The sequence below is a fragment of the Thamnophis elegans genome, chromosome 10, assembly GCF_009769535.1.
Source record: "Thamnophis elegans isolate rThaEle1 chromosome 10, rThaEle1.pri, whole genome shotgun sequence".
Taxonomy (NCBI): domain Eukaryota; kingdom Metazoa; phylum Chordata; class Lepidosauria; order Squamata; family Colubridae; genus Thamnophis; species Thamnophis elegans.
In genome coordinates, this window is record NC_045550.1 from 40065999 (window position 1) to 40086566 (window position 20568).

The following is a 20568-nucleotide window of genomic DNA, read 5'->3' on the forward strand; positions in this document are numbered from 1 at the left end:
TATTCTAAAACATCACAATTCTCTGATGTTTGAATTATGCTATATTAAGAAATATTACAACTATTATAAGATAATTGAGAGCTACAGCAGTAGAATGTCTAAATTCAACATTATTTGGTCAAAGCATACACTGCAGTGCTTTGCCCCAAAGGACATATTCAAAGTTCAAAGCGTATGTGATGTGTGAGAATGTATGGATGTGTGTTTCCAATTTATGGAGGGGATAAAAAGAAAGATGGGAAAAAAATGTAATTCCTCGCCTCCTTCTCTGTTATGCCTATGGAGAACTTATACACTTAGTCAATCAAAAACACTGCTGGGCTATTCAGCAATCAACCAGTCCCAGCACCAGCTACATATATCGTGTTTTTTAATAGTAGCTATTCACTGGTTTGTTGACATTCCTATGCCTGTCAGCAGAACTCTTAGAGGCTAGACAAGGAAGTACACTGTCTCCTTCTTATTGGGGGGGGGGGGAATTTTAACTCCTGAAAATACTGAACATATTTTTCACATTAAGAACCTTGAAAAATATCAGTGAAGTATCACAGTTCTTCAATGTTTGAAGGGCCTGTAAGAATGTACGGAAATAATTTTCCATATAGATCAGGGGTGTCAAACTCACGGCAGCATCACATGACATATGGGGACCCCCTTCACTAAACTGGGCATAGGTAAAGTCAATGAGTGACACATCCGGATCACGGGCCGAGAGTTTGACAGCCCTGCTATAGATGAACAAAGCAGGAAGAATTGGCCTCATATAATTCATTTTTACATTTTGAACTGAGGGTACCTCAGAAATTTCAATGAGAATCTTTCACTGAAGACTTTTTTACTATGTAGACAAACTTAAAAATGAATTTTTAAAAAGGAAACAAAATATGCAAAATTTTGAAAATTCTTGCCTTAAGAAACAAAGGTAAGGTAAATACCAATATTCTAAATTGAACCTAAAACTTAAAAGGGCTATTTTAATACTAAGTATGAAATGATACCAGTTCATAGTCCCTTATAATAGCCTATCTTGAAATAACTGGAATGTCCAGATTATTTCCAAAGACAATCCTGCAGCTCATTACAATACATAATTAGATGTCATATAATGGACAGGATCAATACAAAACTCTTCCAGATGGGCCCACTGATGAACATTTATGAACATTTCCTCATTGTAATCAGCCTATTTTAAATTTCTCTTTTCTTTGGTTTTTCTGAGTGACATAATTGGGGGGGGGAGAGATCAGTAATTCAGCAAAAATCTAGATAACATACACATTAGTAGGAACACTTATCCAACAACATTCTACACTTAAACATTGTTTAAAATGCTTTTCTCTACTTATCTGCTCATTTTTCCCATCTGCAGTAGAAGAAGGATTTTCCTTAGTATGTAATGTTCTACAAACATACATCTTACCCTAAGCTATTCCTCTAGTTCAAGTCACCATTCCAAGAAAGAAAAAGAGCATTGTGAAAACATTGGCAGCTTGCTTGCAGATAATGTCCAAACAATTACTTTGTAGGGGTAATAATTCCTTTACACATTAATCTGCTTTAACTGTCCTTTTGAATCAAGTTATTACAGTTCTTATTTTAAATTACAGTGTCAAGTCCCTTACAAGGAAGCAAAAGTCACACAGACTTTCTTTAATGAGTTGAGTGGCAACAACTAGGGGTGAAATAACAGAATCTTGAGAGTTGAAATAGGAAACCTCCAGTCGTGCTTTATTAGTAAGCTCATTAAAGCAGAGCCTCTTCGTCTGCTGGCACAATGGATTATGAGTCTATTTCTTTTATAACCAACAATGACTTCTTCTATTAATTGTTTGAGTCCAGATATACTCCTTCTCTTCTCAATTTCACACAATTTTTATAGAATTTCTGATTGTAGTTCCGAGCAAAGCCAATGAATAGAAACATTTTAATGTTCCTGAGTTTCAAATTTAATCAAATTTTTAAAGGGATATGTCTATGAAATGCTCATGGGCATGCTTGCAATAATCTGTTTAGAAAACTGAATGCAAATGCTGGCAATGGAAGGAAAATTGAAAAAGATAAGACAAATTAAGTGGAATTCTGAGTATATGCTAGATGAAAGGAACTTCATGTTGGAATGCAGCCTAAGTTATCAGAAATTAGATAAAAAGCTAAATAAAGTTAGCTCGCACTAAAATTCAATGAGGTTCAGCTAGCTGTATCATGATCCAACACAGTCTATCATACTAAATTATGTGTTCATAAAACCTACAAATCCATGGATTTTATGTAAGACAGTGACGATTTAAAATGTGATTTAATTTTCTGTGAACATAATTTAATGTACAGCTGTGATCATTTGATTCAGGTGTTTTTAACTTCCTTTGACAAATAAAGCCTGCCTAAAATTATGAATAAATCTTTCAGACAAAGGATATGCCATACTGAGAGTAATTTGCATGTCCAAGTGCTCAATCTATTCCTTTCATTAAACATAGACTGCATAAATGTTATTAAAGTTAATAGGGAAAAAACAGCTTGTCAGCAGACATATATTAAACAGGAAAATAAAAATACTTTTAATTAGATTTTGCAAACAACAAAGAAGATATGAAAGAATAGGACAAGAACTTACATACCTGGAATACAGAGACATTTATAACTTGTTCCAACACTGCGACAAATGCCATGAGCACAAGGATTCAGAGCACAGAAGTCAATCAGGTGGGCACAGGTAGGTCCTGTAAAACCTGAACTGCAGCTGCAAGAATAGGAGAGTCGATCTGTATAACAGGTCCCATTGTTCTGACAAGGAAATGAAGCACAATAATCGACTCTGTCTGCACAAGTTGGTCCCAGGAATCCTAAAAAGACACAAATGGACCTGATTTGCAGGCTCTCCAAATTGCAAGCAAGTATTTGTCAGGAGCAAATAACCAGGACTAGCAACTCAACTCAACTCACTAGCAGTTTATTCCTGCCACCTATGAACAAGAACCTGAGCAACTAACAGCTCAAGCTAAATTAGTTTTAGATAAGAGTCAATCGAATTCACAGTGTAGGTGTGTGAGAGGATTTGGATGTCTTGTGGGCAATGACACCAAACTGTTTAACCCCTCCCTTCATTCTGGATGCTCATCTCCTACATTATTTGTCTTACAATTATTTAAGCAGAATGTTATGAATAAAATTATCTTAAAATGCAAACTGAGACCCAGTGAGACACTAATATTTGTCAGTATCAACTGATATTATATTGTTGAAAACCCAAGGCATTTTGTACCTCTGCTAAGGAAAGATATTTTGGCAATCATACCATATTGTTATGTTGTCATCAGAAATAGATACATGAAAGCCAATAATTAATTTCATACCATTCCACTGTTTCTTAATGTTCTAAAACACAGGTGTCAAACTTGATTACGTCACATGACATCATGACATTTTGTGATGTTTTTTGCCTTTGTGAAGCCGGGGTGGGAGTGTCTTGCATGTGATGCATCTGGCCCATGGGCCACCAGTTTGACAGGCCTGTTGTAAAATAACCTTACCATTTCATATCAAGTACAAGCTAGTTGAAACAAGTTATAGTAGAAATGGAAGTGAAGATTTTTTTGTTTTGTTTAAAACAAATGCGAGTTGTTTGAAACGATGAGATGGTCAAATAGTAATAAGGGATGGCAAAGTAAAAAGAGTTGTAATTTTCAGTTGCTCTAACAGATTGTAAATTCATAGTTACTACATCATCTAAATGGAATATCCTTTACACATTTAATTTCTGTGAATTTCTGGGAATGATGAGAAATCTTTAGACCAGAGGATTTTAGAAGTTATGGAAATGTGAAGTGGATGATTAACTATCAACCATTAATTGACATTAACTGAACGTGAGTCTCGACATGGGAGAATAGATTAAAAGAACTGAGGTGATATGAAGAATAACATGCACGTAGGTAGAATACAATCTCACCACCTTTATATAAAATTATATAGGAGTATTAGCAATTCTAGGAAAACCCTTAAATTATCCTTTATAGCAGCATATGTCTGCTACCACAAATGATGTTCTTCAAAGATTCAAACCCAGTGATAGCCCCAAATAGATTTCTTCCTTCTCACTACTTTTTAATCATATTAATTGCCCCATATGGTGTCTCAACCAAATTTATTATGGTTTCTGCCATCAATTGTATGACAGACGGAAAATAATTTTAAAATGTAAGTTAGTTTCAAAGCCTAAGTCTCAGTCAGCTGGAAAATGACACAGAATTATAGAAATCAAAAAGGAAAGCTGAATAAATACAGCTATTCTCATCAATATATTTATACAGTACTCAACGGGAATTACAGAAATCTGTAAGGAGTTTCTTAATATGAAACATATCTTTATGGATTATTTATCATGCTATTTGTAGTATCCTTCTGTATCTTCTCTAATTTAATTGCTTCTAAAATTTTACTTTCCACTTTTCCTCTGGCTCAAAATAATGGTTTGTAACCTATTGATCGTAGGTTTATGATATACATTTTTCATGCTCTAAGAATCTTTTAAGCTCTTGTTTATTATTGTTTCAGGTCATGAATTTTATGTTCCAATTAAGCAATTGGCCAAAACATGAAAAGCTGAGTAGAACTTACTCCCCCCCCCAGGATAACACAATAAAAACTCCCTTTTTATGACCCTGTAATCCCTTAATTCAGGGTAGACTCAGGATGACTGGATGGAGCTGAGCATCTACTGGCCAGATGCATTTCCTGACAACACACAGTGTTCACAGCAGATATTTTTTCTTAGGAGAGAAATATCAGCCGCTACCTAGGAATGAACTCCTAACCTTCCAAATGAGAGATAAACATCTTCACCACTAGGTCACCATGCTGCTTTCTCTGGATAACACAATGCTAGGAACTAATCCTTAAATTAAAGGGAATAGCTTACATTTCTTAAGAGACTGATAACTCTTATTATCAAGGCTATCATCAAAAAAGCAGGATTGGGAAGGTATAATGGATTTTTGACTTTACAAATTTCAAGTTCTTCAACACTCTGAAAAGGGGAAAATCCCTCTGATGCTCTCCAATACATACTTACAATATATATATATAGAGTGTGTGTGTGTGTGTGTGTGTGTGTGTGTATATGTATGTGTGTGTGTGTGTGTGTCTGTCTGTGTGTCTGTGTGTGTTGTATTTGTGCTGATAAATAAATAAAGTGAGACTAGTATAGATGTATTTCAAGCTATTTAGCTCTCATCAGCTAGCCATACCCTTACTGGGATTCGAACCTGGGCTGTATTACATATTAGGCAGATGTGTTAACCACTACGCCACAGGCTCTTATCTATCTATATCTATATCTATATCTATATCTATATCTATATCTATATCTATATCTATATCTATATCTATATCTATATCTATATCTATATCTATCTATCTATCTATCTATCTATCTATCTATCTATCTATCTATCTATCTATATATATATATATATACACATATATATATATATATATATATATATATATATATATATATATATATATATATATATATATATCCTACCATTGCATCATGTATTCAATGCAGAGTAGTAGGCCCAGAGCCCACTTCTGAAAAATAACCATTTCAGTCAAGAACATTAACATTCCTTTTCCAATTCCTAGCTATCCTTCAGACAAATCACAAAGCTAAATCCACACTAAGCAATCTAAACTAAACTAAATAGAAAATTATCCTTTTTTTTTCCCAATATCACAATATTCTCAAAGATTCCGAAAGCTTCTGCAGTATAGAGATACAGATAAAGATGATGACATAGATATAGATGTAGATGTAGATGTAGATGTAGATGTAGATGTAGATATAGATATGTGTTGTGGCCCAGCAGGAGCCATTGGAGCTGCCACCAGACTCCGACAGCGAAGGGCCCTATGAGTCGGCTCTGGAGGACGTGGTGGACCCTGGACAGGGTTGAGTCAGGAGTGAGCCAAGGTGGCGCAGTGGTTAAATGCAGCACTGCAGGCTACTGCTAGATCAGCAGGTCAGCGGTTCAAATCTCACCGGCTCAGGGTTGACTCAGCCTTCCATCCTTCCGAGGTGGGTAAAATGAGGACCCAGATTGTTGGGGGCAATATGCTGACTCTCTGTAAACCGCTTAGAGAGGCCTGAAAGGCCTATGAAGCGGTATATAAGTCTACTGCTATTGCTATTGCTATTCCGACTCTGAGCAGGGCACAGAGAGACTGGTTGGCCACCAGGTGGCGCCTGAGCCTTGGACCAATGGGAAGGAGACAAGGGAGAGTGATCCAGAAGCTAGCAGTGAGTTGTTCCTGGATGCATGCCATAGAAGAGCTACTACTCAGCTGGTGGTCATTAGGCTCCTCTCCAGACTATAAAAGCTACTTGTGCACACGGCCCTCTTTGAAGAAGTCAACGCAGGATTGACTGTCGGAGGACAGTACTGTGAGCTTGGCAGGCTGGATTGCTGCCAAATCTTATCTGTGTTTATTGCTGCCTAAGTTTGCCTGAGTTGCTGCCAAGGTCCTTATCTGTTTGTTCTGCTTGGCTTTCAGCCACCGAGGTTTTGGTGTTTTGCTAATTAAAGTACATTCCACTTAAGCTTGTCTCAGCATTCGTTACTGGATGGAGGAGGGGGTCAGAACAGATATAGATAGATATAGATATAGATATAGATATAGATATAGATATAGATATAGATATAGATATAGATATAGATATAGATATAGATATAGATATAGATAGATATAGATATAGATATAGATATAGATATAGATATAGATATAGATATAGATATAGATATAGATATAGATATAGATATAGATAGATAGAGATAGAGATATAGAGATAGAGATAGAGATAGAGATAGGGATAGGGATAGGGATAGGGATAGGGATAGGGATAGGGATAGGGATAGGGATAGGGATAGGGATAGAGATAGAGATAGAGATAGAGATAGAGATAGAGATAGAGATAGAGATAGAGATAGAGATAGAGATAGAGATAGAGATAGAGATAGAGATAGAGATAGAGATAGAGATAGAGATTCATGCATACACCAGATAGCAGGCTAACTTTTTGAAGATGGTTCAAATTTGTATTACAGAATGCCCAGCTTCTTCACAGTTTGCTGTTACAACAAATCTCAGAAGGGAAAAGTATCATAGCAAAAACATCCACAGAGGAAAATTTCATGGCAGTTTAAAAATAACAGTTTGTGCAACTTAACACCCTAGGCTTTCCAATTTCCCAGCCATACTGCCTGTGTCTGTATTTTTAATCTCACTCTGCCCACGCACAACCAAGCTTAGATCTGAAAGTGAAAGATAGAGTGGATGAAAGAGTCGGAAGATCTAAAATTCATACTAGTGGAGAAGGAAAGTACTATGTTTGACCCATATATCTTGATTAAAAGAAGAAGAAAAGAAGAGCCTGATTAGTCAGATCAGTGAAGAAGTTACTTTCATAACATTCACTTCGTAATGACTGTGGAGATGACTACTAGTTGTCAAGTAATCTACTAACTAGGCATTCCATTCTGGTACAACAAATAACTGGCAACAAATGCAATTCTCGAATATTTTAACTGACATTTACATGAAGATCTTCAAGTGCAAATACATGCAAGAAAGTTTTGTTTTAGGGAAGATGTCTTCCTTTCTTGTTTGTTGTATGTTAGTCAATGGTATTTCTAACTCCTTGAAGTTTCTGTTGATGTATAATTTACTCTTTTTATATATGATTATATTGCAAGTATTGGGGGGTCCCCTGAAATATGTTTACATTGTAAGCTGCTTAGAATCCATGGAAATGGGCAAGCTACAAACAACATAAATAAATAAATGAATAAAATGCACAACTTTATATATATATATATATATATATATATATATATATATATATATATATATATATATATATATATATATATATATATATATATATATATTGCATATCAGTCATCTACCTCAATTTTGGCTAAGTACCAGTGGTGGGTTCCAGATACCATTGCAACCGGTATGGTGCAATGGGGACGGGCACCCACCACATGAAGGCGTGCAGCACACATATGTGTACTTACTACCCACGACACTCCAGCTGCTTGCAGGAGCATTGCACAGACACTGTGCGCTCCGTGCGCCTGCATGGAAGCCCAAAAAACTTCAAATACTGGTAAGGAGCACGGGCGGGCGGGTGGGGCCTCCAAAGCACTGTACCGGAACTGTACCTGGTGCTCCCGGCAGGCACCAGTACGCCTGTACCAGAGCGTACCGGTCATAACCCACCACTGCTAAGTACAGAGAAAATAATCTGAAAATATTGTGGTCCATTATGAGGCTACAAACAACAGCAAAGGTGTCCTATAAAATCTAGCATAAAAATCCCAACTCACTATGAGAAGTCATCCATCCTTCTTTTGATATAATTTAGACACAGACTTTGATAGGATACTTTAAGAAAGCCATTTAGTTTAGGCTAAGTTTTAGTATCTGCCTCACTATTTATTGTTGCTGTTTATATATCTGTTGGGAAGAGCCAAAAAATATCTAAAATTCTCTATTTAAATTACTGGGTTGTAGCATAGTCGGCAAACGGGTCACTGATTATAGTATAATAGCAATAGCAATAGCAGTTAGACTTACATACCGCTTCATAGGGCTTTCAGCCCTCTCTAAGCGGTTTACAGAGTCAGCATATTGCCCCCAACAACAATCCGGGTCCTCATTTTACCCACCTCGGAAGGATGGAAGGCTGAGTCAACCCTGAGCCGGTGAGATTTGAACAGCCGAACTGCAGAACTGCAGGCAGCTGAAGTAGCCTGTAGTGCTGCATTTAACCACTGCACCACCTCGGCTCTATGAGGTTCAGTCTTAAAGACAGGTAGAAAACTAGCATTTATAGTAAGCTATTGCAAATACACTTTAATTGTCAGCATTCAGCAGCTTTTCCTAACTACCGTAGACCTAATTAGATAGGCTGGACTTCAACTTCCAGACTTCTAAGGCTACAGGATCTTAATACAAGATCGTTGTTTAGTAGATATATCTATATTTGAGAGTAAATCGATTTATATAAAAAGCATTTCAAACCAGATGCAAGCTACAACAAAAATCAATACACAATGTTATTATCTGAAACACTGATAACTCTATAAACAAAAGTCAACAGAAGAATTTTAATAGGTATGCTTACACACTCCCTTTCAGCTATGAGAATACTCAAACATTATTATTCATTGCAGCACACTACCTAAATAACTGCTTACATAGCAACACATAAAAGAGATGCATGTATGTCCACATATACTTTAGGGTCGGATACTTTTATTTATCAGAGGCCAAATTAGTTCCCAAGAGTTTCCCACAGCTACACGATGACAATGGGCTGTGCTGTGTTTGCCTCTGCCTAACCACTTTTTCCTCTGCAGATGAAATTATGACGTCATAATTCCCCCAATGCTCCCACTTGGTAATAGAGAGTACCTTTTTTGTGCAGGGAGAAGAAATGCCTGCACAAAAGATTTTTATCAAATGAACTAAGCGCTGGGACATCTACAAGATGGCAAGAATTCCTTATGATTGGATAGGAAGATTCTGGTTTGAATTCACATATATTGACATACAGTGTGTCTGCTTATCTTGGAAAGGGAGAAACAGCACCCTTAAAATGTTCTATAGAAAAAATATGTACCTTCTTAAGTATTATTGAAACTTACTGCTTACCTTCTGGACATTGGCAATTGAATCCACTGCTACTAGAATAGCAGGTCCCTCCATTCTTGCAAGGCTGTTGAATGCAATAGTCAATCTCTGACTGACACATTCCCCCAGTATATCCTTCAGCATAATAAAATCATTTAAAATATGGGAAAGAAAATATATTGCATTAATAGATGTATTATTGGCATAATAGCATCCAAAACATTGTTCCTATATTAAAGAGTTGTAATCACAAAGAATTGACCATACTCCCATTCAAATTAAAACTAAGTTAATAGGTAACTATGATATGTAGTGCATATTTGAAGTATGCATTACTCAGAAATGCATTTTGTCTCACATGTGACAATGACAACTCAAAACATTGAGTAAAAACTCAATGTTAGTAGATTATTTAATCTTAAACTGAAGCACTTACCTTGACACTAAAGTCTGTGCAATTCCTAATCCTAATCCTGTACTATTCCTGTACTATTTCCTATTTCCTAACTCCTGTACTATTCCTAATCAATTAAAATGTAAATATACAGTGAATAATAATGGCAATGGTACAGAAAATGCCAACTAATTAAATTTCCCAAAGATATATGTTGCCACTTTATTTTCATAGTTCTTTACCTTCAAATCAAGTCTAATTTTCCCTAAAATCTAGTTCTATTTATATTACTTTTCTTTTAAATAGTCAAACACAATCCACAACATGCTTCAGCACTGACTCTGGATGAAAAGTGATACTTGTTAATATATAATGAGGTTAGGTTTTCAGAGAATGAGAAGATCCAGGCTTGGAAACCTTGCTTAGAATAGTAGTTGTCTTTGTTTTCTTTTAAACTCAGATTTCTAATTCCAGCCTGCCTCATAGCAATCCTAGTTCCATCAGCATTCCAATTAAAAATGTAATTTCTTTAGAACAAGGTTTGCAGTACAGCTAACAGTTCTTTTCCAGGGACTGAGCAGTTTTCCATTTTTTAAGTCTTATACAATGTGTTGGCCAAACTGTTACTTCTTTTTGCTAAGTGAATATGGTTTTTTGCTTGCTTTGATCTTGACGGTACATGCTAGTCACGTAATTCTACTTTACAATTAATTGCAGGTTTTTTTTTTTATCAAACAGGCTTTCTAGCTAATATAATTTCAGGCATTATTAAAGTGTGTGTGTATTTCTCTCCATTTCTTAATAATAGTACCTCTGAATGTTTTATTTATACTACATACAAAAACTATGAATACTTTAAAAGGTATCATCTTGTTTGCAGTACTTAAAAGAATTCAGATTTGAAAAATTAATATGTTATATAAACAAAGGAGAGGGTACTATACTATATAACTTTCAACTTAGGTAGATCAATCTATTCCAATTTATTCATCAAATATATAAAAAAGCAAGTCAGTACTTCTAACAGAACAGAAGAATTGGGGTATTATAGGGGAAAAGACATGGGAGTCTCTTCAATTATATTCATATAGGGATATAAATTGAGAATCTCAGTATATAGCTGGACTTCAATATTCATCATTCCTGCCAACTAATTATACTGGCCAGAGCTTCAAAAATTCAGTACCACTGAAAGTCACAGTTTGCTATATAACTCAATTCTGCTATGTCTGGGCAAATCTGAAGTCCCCCTCTCTTTCTTTAAAAAGAATAAAGGAGAGACTGACATGAGCTGAATAGATCATCTGTTTTACAGTACCTGTGCAGTACCACCTGACCCCATTTTATTGCCTGCTGATCTCATTCTGTTATGTAGGCTAATGCAGATGTAACACATTTCCAAGTCTTTGTAAGGAAACTGTGCTTCTGGAACTAGGCAAGTCACATTAACTGCAACTCCTAAATAAAATGTGCATCAGTGATATGAATGTATCTGTTGCTTCCTATTTCTAGTAATTCCAATGTCATATGTAATTTAACTATGACACCCCCAATTGCAGCAAACAATGTACACTTGTCATTAAACACACAATAAACATAATCATAATCAACATAAAATATAGAACAATACACCCAAAGATGTTTTGTGTAATGTCTCATTCATCACATCAATGACAGCTTACACAACCATACGATTGGCCCTGCAGGCCAGGTTTTGTGCAGCTCCATCAAACAGTTTTTCTTGCAGTTTTTCTAACACTTGAAACGAAACATGTTAAAACACTCTGGAGAGGCTGGAATCTATTGCCTGAAAGCAGCCTTCCAGCTACTCAAAGCATCTGCGTTGAGAACCCATCACTTGTACTCTTCAGTAGAAGTGCCTCCCTTGTGCCAGGGAGCCTCTGCATGAACAGTAACACTTGAAAAGGCACCTTTGAGACTGACTTGCTAGGATTCAATCTGTGCTTGCTCCATTCCATCCGGTTACTCACATATATATATTTAACCTATATTCAAATATGTTGTTTGCACATGTACAAGTTAAATCAGTTTCCGAGATTACTTTTAACTGGAGTTGGCCTCTAGGTTGAAAATGTTGGGAAGCTAGGCTTTGACAGGATTTTACGCATTTGTATGTATGTATATGTATACATGCACATGCACACACACAAACACACACACACATCATTTTTTGTATCAGCGATCCTCATATAAACTTAGTTCTAGTTCTGTTAACTTCCTTATTTCTTCATTATCAAGAGATGCTCTGCTCTCCTGAGCAAACCGGAGGCACTGTGCAAATGATACATGAGTCAAAACATACCAGGAAGACAAGTACAGGAGAAATTTTTTCCAACATGTTTTTCTGCCATATCCATGCAAGTTCCATTATTCTGACAAGGATTGCTTTGACAGGCATTAAATTCCTCACAGAAAACACCCAGGTAGTCATTGTCACAGTCACAGAAAAATGTTGCCTAGAACAAAAAACAAAACAAAAAAATCCATACCACTTTGCAATGAAATCACCAAGCTTCTTTTTAAAGCATGTTCTTGATTGTGTAAAATATTCTTAAAACAAAGCATACTTATGGAAAATAGCCAAATAAGATTAAGGAACAAGACTGAGAAGTGTGAGGACAAGAAATAAAGGATGCACATTTCTGCAAGAAAAGACAGCTGTTTACATATACAGTAAGCACTCTTTTGAGAGTCAGACAATTTTTAACACTCTTCTGACTGGAACATTTGTCTCAGTTTGCTTTTTTAAAACCTGCCTTGGCAATCACAAGTATTATTGTAGATATAGCATAAACATTTAGGTGGCATACAGTAAGTTATGTTCTATAGTTACTTAGTACAGTTTTAACAAAGCAACATGCATTATTTCTTTGTATATGTCTGAACATATCTGCATTCAAGCTTGAACACTTCTATGAATGAATATGCTGACTTTATTTACGTATACATGCAAAGGGTATATCACTTATCTTCCTTCCTTCCTTTCCTCCCTCCCTCCTTCCTTCCTTCCTATCATGTATCTAATTCATACATATATTTAGAATTTAGAATTTAGAATTTATTAGAATTTGTAGGCCGCCCTTTTCCCTGAGGGGACTCAGGGCGGCTCACACAAAAACTGGGAAGGGGAAATACAGACATTAGGACAAACAAGTAATAAAATAGCAAGCAACATACATTCATCATTCGGGAGGGGTAACTATCCTATCCCCAGGCCTGACGGGCGAGCCAGTTCTTCAAGGCTATGCGGAAGGCTTGGACGGTGGAGAGGGTACGAATCTCCACGGGGAGCTCGTTCCAAAGGGTCGGGGCTACTGCTGAGAAGGCCCTCCTCCTTGTAGTTGCCAGCCGACATTGGCTGGCCGATGGAATACGGAGGAGGCCTAATCTATGGGATCTTATCGGTCGCAGGGATGTAATTGGCAGAAGGCGGTCTCTCAAGTATCCAGATCCACTGCCATGTAGGGCTTTATGGGTGATTAATAGCACCTTGAAGCGCATCCGGAGATCAACAGGTAGCCAGCGCAGCTCGCGGAGGATAGGTGTAATGCGGGTGAATCGGGGTGCACCCGCGATCACTCGCGCGGCTGCATTCTGCACTAGCTGAAGTCGCCGGATGCTCCTCAAGGGCAGCCCCATGTAGAGCACATTGCAGTATTCCAGCCTAGAGGTCACAAGGGCCCGAGTGACTGTTGTGAGAGCCTCCCGATTCAGGTAGGGTCGCAACTGGCGCACCAGGCGAACCTGGGCGAATGCCCCCCTGGTCACAGCCGTCAAGTGGTGGTCAAATGACAGCTGTGGATCCAGGAGGACTCCCAAGTTGCGAACCCTCTCTGAGGGGTATAAAATTTGACCCCCCAGCCTGAGTGGTGGAATAGTAGCCAAATCTTTGGGAGGGAAACACAACAGCCACTCGGTCTTTTCTGGGTTGAGCACAAGCTTGTTAACCCTCATCCAGTCCATAACGGCCTCAAGGCCCCGGCTCATCACGTCTACCGCTTCATTGAGTTGGCACGGGGCGGACAGATACAATTGAGTATCGTCCGCATATTGATGGTATCTAATCCCGTGCCTGCGGATGATCTCTCCCAGCGGTTTCATGTAGATGTTGAATAGTAGGGGGGATAAGACCGAGCCCTGAGGCACCCCATAATTTAGGGGCCTAGGGGACGATCTCTGCCCCCCCACTAACACCGACTGTGACCTGTCCGAGAGGTAGGAGGAGAACCACCGTAGCACGGTGCCTCCCACTCCCACCTCCCGCAGTCGTCGCAGAAGGATACCATGGTCGATGGTATCGAAAGCCGCTGAGAGGTCAAGGAGGACCAGGATGGAGGAACGTCCTTCATCTCTGGCTCTCCAGAGATCATCCATCAATGCGACCAAAGCGGTTTCTGTGCTGTAACCGGGCCTGAAGCCTGACTGGAAGGGGTCTAGGTAGTTTGCTTCCTCCAAGGACCGTTGGAGCTGGAAGGCCACCACCTTCTCAACAACCTTCCCCAGAAAGGGAAGGTTGGAGACTGGACGATAGCTATTAAGAACAGCTGGATCCAAGGATGGTTTCTTCAGGAGGGGTCTCACCACCGCCGCTTTCAGTGTGGCGGGGAAGTTCCCCTCCCGAAGGGAGGCGGTTACAACCGCCTGGATCCAGCCTCGTGTCACCTCACTGCAGTTAGTAACCAGCCATGCGGGACACGGATCCAGGACGCAGGTGGAGGTACTTACAGCTCTCATGGCCTTGTCCACATCCCCGGGGGTAACGTCCTGAAACTCAACCCAGGGCTGTTCTACTTGGTCCCCTTGCGCCTCGGCTGGAACTGCAGGGGTGGAGTCCAAGTCCGACCGAAACCGAGCAATTTTGTCCGCTAAGAATTGGGCATATTCTTCAGCTCTGCCCTGCAAGGGTTCCCCCGCCTCCCTTTTGTTCAATAGGGAGCGGGTTATCCTAAACAGGGCGGCTGGACGGGACTCAGCGGATGCTACCAGGGTGGCTATGTGCGATCTTTTTGCTGCCCTAAGTGCCCTGGTGTATTCCCTGGTGCAGGTGGTTACCATTGCCCGGTTCGATTCGGACTTATCGGACCTCCAACGGTGCTCTAGGCATCTCCTCCGGCGCTTCATCTCCCGGAGTTCCTCGGTAAACCAAGGGGGTCTCCGGGATCCGCCGCCTCGGAGGAGCCGCAGTGGCGCAATCCGGTCGAGGGCCTCCGACGCTGCCGAGTGCCACGCAGCAGCCATATATATCCACAAAGCTGTCTGATTAAACATATTTCATGTGTGGAGAGCCCAATTGGAGTTGCTTTGGAAACAGCATGTTTGAAAAATATGTGGCTGCTTAACTGAACAGAGAGGTGGTTATTTGTATTCCCACATATTGCACCTTTCTTGAAAATTTGTTTAAACCTGGTAATAACTACAGCATATATCCAAACTAATGAAACTGTGAATGACTACTAGGCAGGCTAGTAGTAAGAACTAGCATATTCTACTACTATAAAATCATTTCATTTTTTCATTTTTATCCCTTCAAGTCAACGTTGACTCCTGGCAACTCACTGGACAAGTTCCTGGCAAGGTGGTGTTTCTTTGGCAAGATTTCAGAAATGGTTTGCCCTTTTCTGCTTCCCAGGGCTGAGGCACAATGACTGACTGGTATGGATATAAAAACAAAATAACACAATCCACCAGAATGGACTCCATTACCTCAGAAAATCTGAGAGCATCATTCCTTGTTCTTATCCCCCACCTACCCCAAATGTCTCATCCAAGAGGCTTCTTCAGCTCTGACTGGATGGTGGGAAATGGAAGAATTTATCTTCCTTGCAGACAGCTGGCCATTTGCATTCTTTGCAAACCAGCTGTCTGCAAGGAGTATAAATCCTTCCATTCCCCACTTATCCAGTCAGAGTTGAAGAAGCTTCTTAGATGAGAAACAAAATGTCTTCAAAGAAAAATCAGAAAGTCCAGGTGTTCTTTTAAAAAAGCATCTTTGGGACAACCATGACTTGGATGATGGAAAATCTCCATAGACTTCTGGTCTTACATGCTTACTCTTAACTAAGAGTAAGCCTTAATAAAATCAAAAATGACTTATTTCTGACTATATTTTGCTACTGTTTCTTTGCTATTGTTATGGCATAGAAATTCATCAATTAAGGTGTCATAACTATCAGAGAAGTGCAATGAAGAAATTAAAGATCAATACATTCTTCTGGCTTGCAATTCTACAGTTTTAATACTACCAGTAAGGCGAGGGTGATGACTGTGCTGAAATATAATATATAGTAACAATTTATTTTAAAATCAAAAGAACAATTTATTCTTGAGAAAATATTGGCAATGAAACATGTCTCAGTGCTAGAAGATCAGAATTGCAGATAGATAATAGCACTGGGATTTTGACAAGTTATTATGCAAAGATGATTAGATACCATTAGCTGTTATTAAGTATTCTACTGCCATTTTTCTTTCATCACAGAGTTACATTTTGGCTACATGTAGTCATTTATCTGAATAACACGGAATCAAGATCACTAGAAATTGTCATAATCATTATTTAAATCTTTTACATGCAGTTTCCAGCAATAACTAAATAATTCTTTTAAAGATCTTTAACTTGCTATTATTTGTCTGTTTAGAAATCATGAGAAGATGCTTAGAAAAGTGGAGAGCCAAACATAACATTTCCTCTTTTGAAATGGACCCAATTCAAGGCAAACAATTTTGGATAAGCCCTCCACAAAGTAGCTTCTCAGAAGGCCCACCACTGATCAATGCAAATGAGTTCCCTCTTTTAGTTCCCCAAAGAAAGTGCAGGTGTTTCAGAAGGTACTAATATTTTACCATTTAGCAATTGTTTTGATTAACACCTGCATTCGGTTTCTTTCCAGGAATAATAGACAAATGAAATTGTCCAATTGTCTCTATATTTTTGTATTCAATTGCAACCATTTTAAAAAAGGAGTTCCTGTGGATTTTACTCCAAAGACATTATCCCGGTCATGTGGCCAGGATGACATCACAGAGCTCTATTACCTTCCCACTGAAGTGGTATGTATTTTATCTATTCATATTTGCATGCTTTTGAACCATAGGTTTTAGAAAAAATAAAATAAAATTTCTGTCGCTCTATATAGTTCATGAACTGGGATAGACATGGCAACAGGTTAGCCATTGAAGACTGGCTGGGATAGGCTATGGTAACAAGGTCAGTCAATGTATTTGCATAGCAACTAAGTCAGCCAATGAGGGCTGTTTGGGAGCTGAAACAGTTCAGAGCCGGGTGTGGCTTAGGTTAACTAATATGTATAAATATAAGTTGTGTGCTCCTATTATTGTCCTTCTGTCATTTCCTTCTGTGAATATGTCCTTGTGTTAACCGTGCTTATGTGATTATGCTTCTGACAATTGCATAAGGTATTGTATATAAAGAAGTTTTTTTTTATTTAAATCAATCCTGCTGAATCAGTCATCTGTGTGTACTTTCTGGATTTGATTTTCTGCAACAACTGACAATTGCAACTTTTCATATCAGTTCAATACATCCCCTCTAATATTAACAGCATTAAATTGAGAACAATGCAACTTGCTTTGTTCCACATTCATCCACATCAGACAAAATATAGATTTTTTTAAATTCTAAATCTAGACTGATTCAATTGGATAAACAAAGGTCCAATGAATCTAGGTCTCAGTTCCTAATATAATACACATTATAATACTATGTCAAATCTTCAACCTTTCCATCCAATAGGCTGTTATATTATTTGAAAATAAAATTCTGTGAAACTTGTTTCTGGGAATAAGCTATAAGAGACTGTAAATAATATGACATTCTTTGTGCAGCTTTAAAAAATTGATATCACTTAGCCAAGCAATCCATCTTGTCTAAAATCTTTAAAGAAATGTGCAGTCCTTCAATAGTGTATGATAACTTATGTCATTTGGCAGTTCACTATGTAGCGATAATTGTGAGAATGTTTTTAGAAACAAATTCACCCATCTATTACTGTTAAATTGTTTGTGGAGGTATTGTTTTGCCAAATAAGTGTTGTGCATGGAGTAGTCTCCTTTATGATTATTATTTTATCATTATTCATAGAAGGCCCACTTCTAATCTCAACATTGCTGCTGTACACATGCTAAGATTGATATCATTAATTTATTCAGGAACACTTTTAATTAGGAACACTTCTAATTAGGCTGTTGGTTTGAACTTTGAGTTTGACAATTTGGTTGCAAACGTTTCATCACCATTCGAGGAGACATCATCAGTGCATTTTGAATTGACGATGTCAATCTCTCCTTGAATGGTGATGAAATGTTTGCACCAAATTGCCAACCTCAGAGTTTAAACCAACAACCTAACTACCAAGCCGAACTACTAGTATTCAAACACATTCAAACACTTCTAATTCTTCTAGTTTATTAAAATCAAAAATTTGGAAGCTTTAAAAAAGGGACTGAACAAGCAGTTGTCTAAAATAGTATAAGATCTCCTGCTTAAGCTGGGGGTTGCACTAGAAAGCCTCAGAGGTCCCTTCCAACTCTGTTATTCTGTATTCTGTACTCTCATTGATCTTATGGCCATTGTTCTTGTTGATGCTACATTTTCCATGATAATGTTTCAGTAAACTGGATACCCAAATACTTTAATGACCTCAGTTGTTCCATCTCCTTATCATCTAGACATCTATGTCTCTTTAATCTTTTAATAAACACAACTACCTTGGTTTTAGAATAATTTATCTATTAGGTATTCTTTCCCAAAATATCTTTGAAATTCTGCCAGGATTCTTCTCATTCCAATCAATGTTGTCAATATAGGTATCTTGCCATTATATAGTAATATATGGACCTTTCTGAAGCCTGCCTCTTCTTCTAATTTGCCTTGTATCTTCCAAATAAATCTGTTTAAAATGTATGTTATATATTGCTTACACCCTATTTCAAGGAGACTTTTGGGGTGAAAGTTAGCAGGGTTTGTAAAATCTTCCTTTTTAAAGTGGAATTACTGCACTGTTTTTCCCAGTAACATTGATATAAATACCGAAGTAAATATGTATAGGAGCCCATCAATCAGGGATTGCCTTAAACATTTTTGGTGATAACATACACTCTCCTGGGCCTTTGCCAATTGTCTGTTGTGAAATTATTCTCTTAATTTCTGTAGCAGTTACTTGTGGACATTTTTATGATAATTTTAATAAATTGTACCCATTAACTATTCTTCTAATATCCTCAAATTTCTTTTTAAAATAAGCTATCGAAACCTCAGGTGAAATATGTGTTTCTATTACTACATTTATTTTTCTCTGGCCTTGGGAAACTAGTTCATAAAATTTTATAGCATTATTTTGTAAACATGACAGTCTTAATTCTTACCACTAGCTTTTATAGTAATCTTATTTGTTCCTACTTTTTAGTGCTTTATATTTTCAGAGTTCATCTGTACCCTGTCAAATGATTTATCTTTTTTCATTTGTCTTAATAGTCTAGCCAGTTCCTTTTTTCTTTACATCTACATTTGTGGTTAAACCACGAGATTCTGGTTTCAGCATTTTCCCTTGCCATGGTTTACACACTACAGGTTTAAGATTACCAACCACATCCTCATAAATGATATTTGCAATTTCTGGTTTTTGAATAAGTGTAACCATCTGCTGTAGCATGTTGGACTGTACAGCATTGATCTTTCGGCTTCTGCCAAGGGGAATGTCCACTTTGATTGTTTCTGATTCTCTGTTATGCTTTCTATATTATGACTCTCTTGTTCTACATTATTTCCACATATACACATAAGTCTCAGACAAATGATAATTTATCACTCTCTAGTCTATCTATAATACTAAACATTACACAAATTGGTAGTAAACACTACACTAATGAGTGAATTATATGTGAATATATAATCAACAACAACTTTATCTCTGTGGCTGATTGATGTATAAGAACCCACCCCCTTTGTCATTCATGTAAACTGACATTTGTAATTTGTACATTAATTTAAGTACTTCTATTATTCTGGATCTTATCATGGGACAAATGGCCCAAAAGAAAAATGACATCCATTTTTTTTTTAAAAAAATTATCCTTTAAGTTCAATAGTTCCAAGCATGGGCTGATTTTACCATTAAAAATCCCACAAATAATTAAATGTATACTTGTGTGCTGATGTAACTAAGCTAAAGATGTAATCAGCTAAAAACTCCCAAGTTGTTCCAATTGTCTGGATGGCTCCTATTAACATTCTACCTTTATATTTCAGCCTCTGTTTTTGAATTTCATCTGTATCACTTAATATCCCTGATTAATTTCTTTTATTCTCAAATCAAGATGTTCTGTGATTAGTCTCAATAGGCCTTCTTTAACATACCTAACATTGCTCTACATTACTCCTGCCAGTTGTTTGAGACATTCTTCTTCCCATTTTTCTGTCCTCTAATGCTTCC

General features: G+C 37.6%; 1 protein-coding gene across 1 annotated transcript in view; it reads right to left on the minus strand.

Annotated features, from left to right (window-relative positions):
* Window positions 1-20568, minus strand: part of DNER (delta/notch like EGF repeat containing) — a 137994-nt gene that overhangs the window by 24767 nt on the left and 92659 nt on the right. Inside the window, exons 6-8 of the mRNA XM_032224850.1 lie at window positions 12420-12573; window positions 9724-9837; window positions 2619-2843 (exon numbers count right to left, since the gene is read on the minus strand). Of these exons, the coding sequence (XP_032080741.1) occupies window positions 2619-2843; window positions 9724-9837; window positions 12420-12573 (493 nt within the window). The remainder of the gene's footprint in view (window positions 1-2618; window positions 2844-9723; window positions 9838-12419; window positions 12574-20568) is intronic.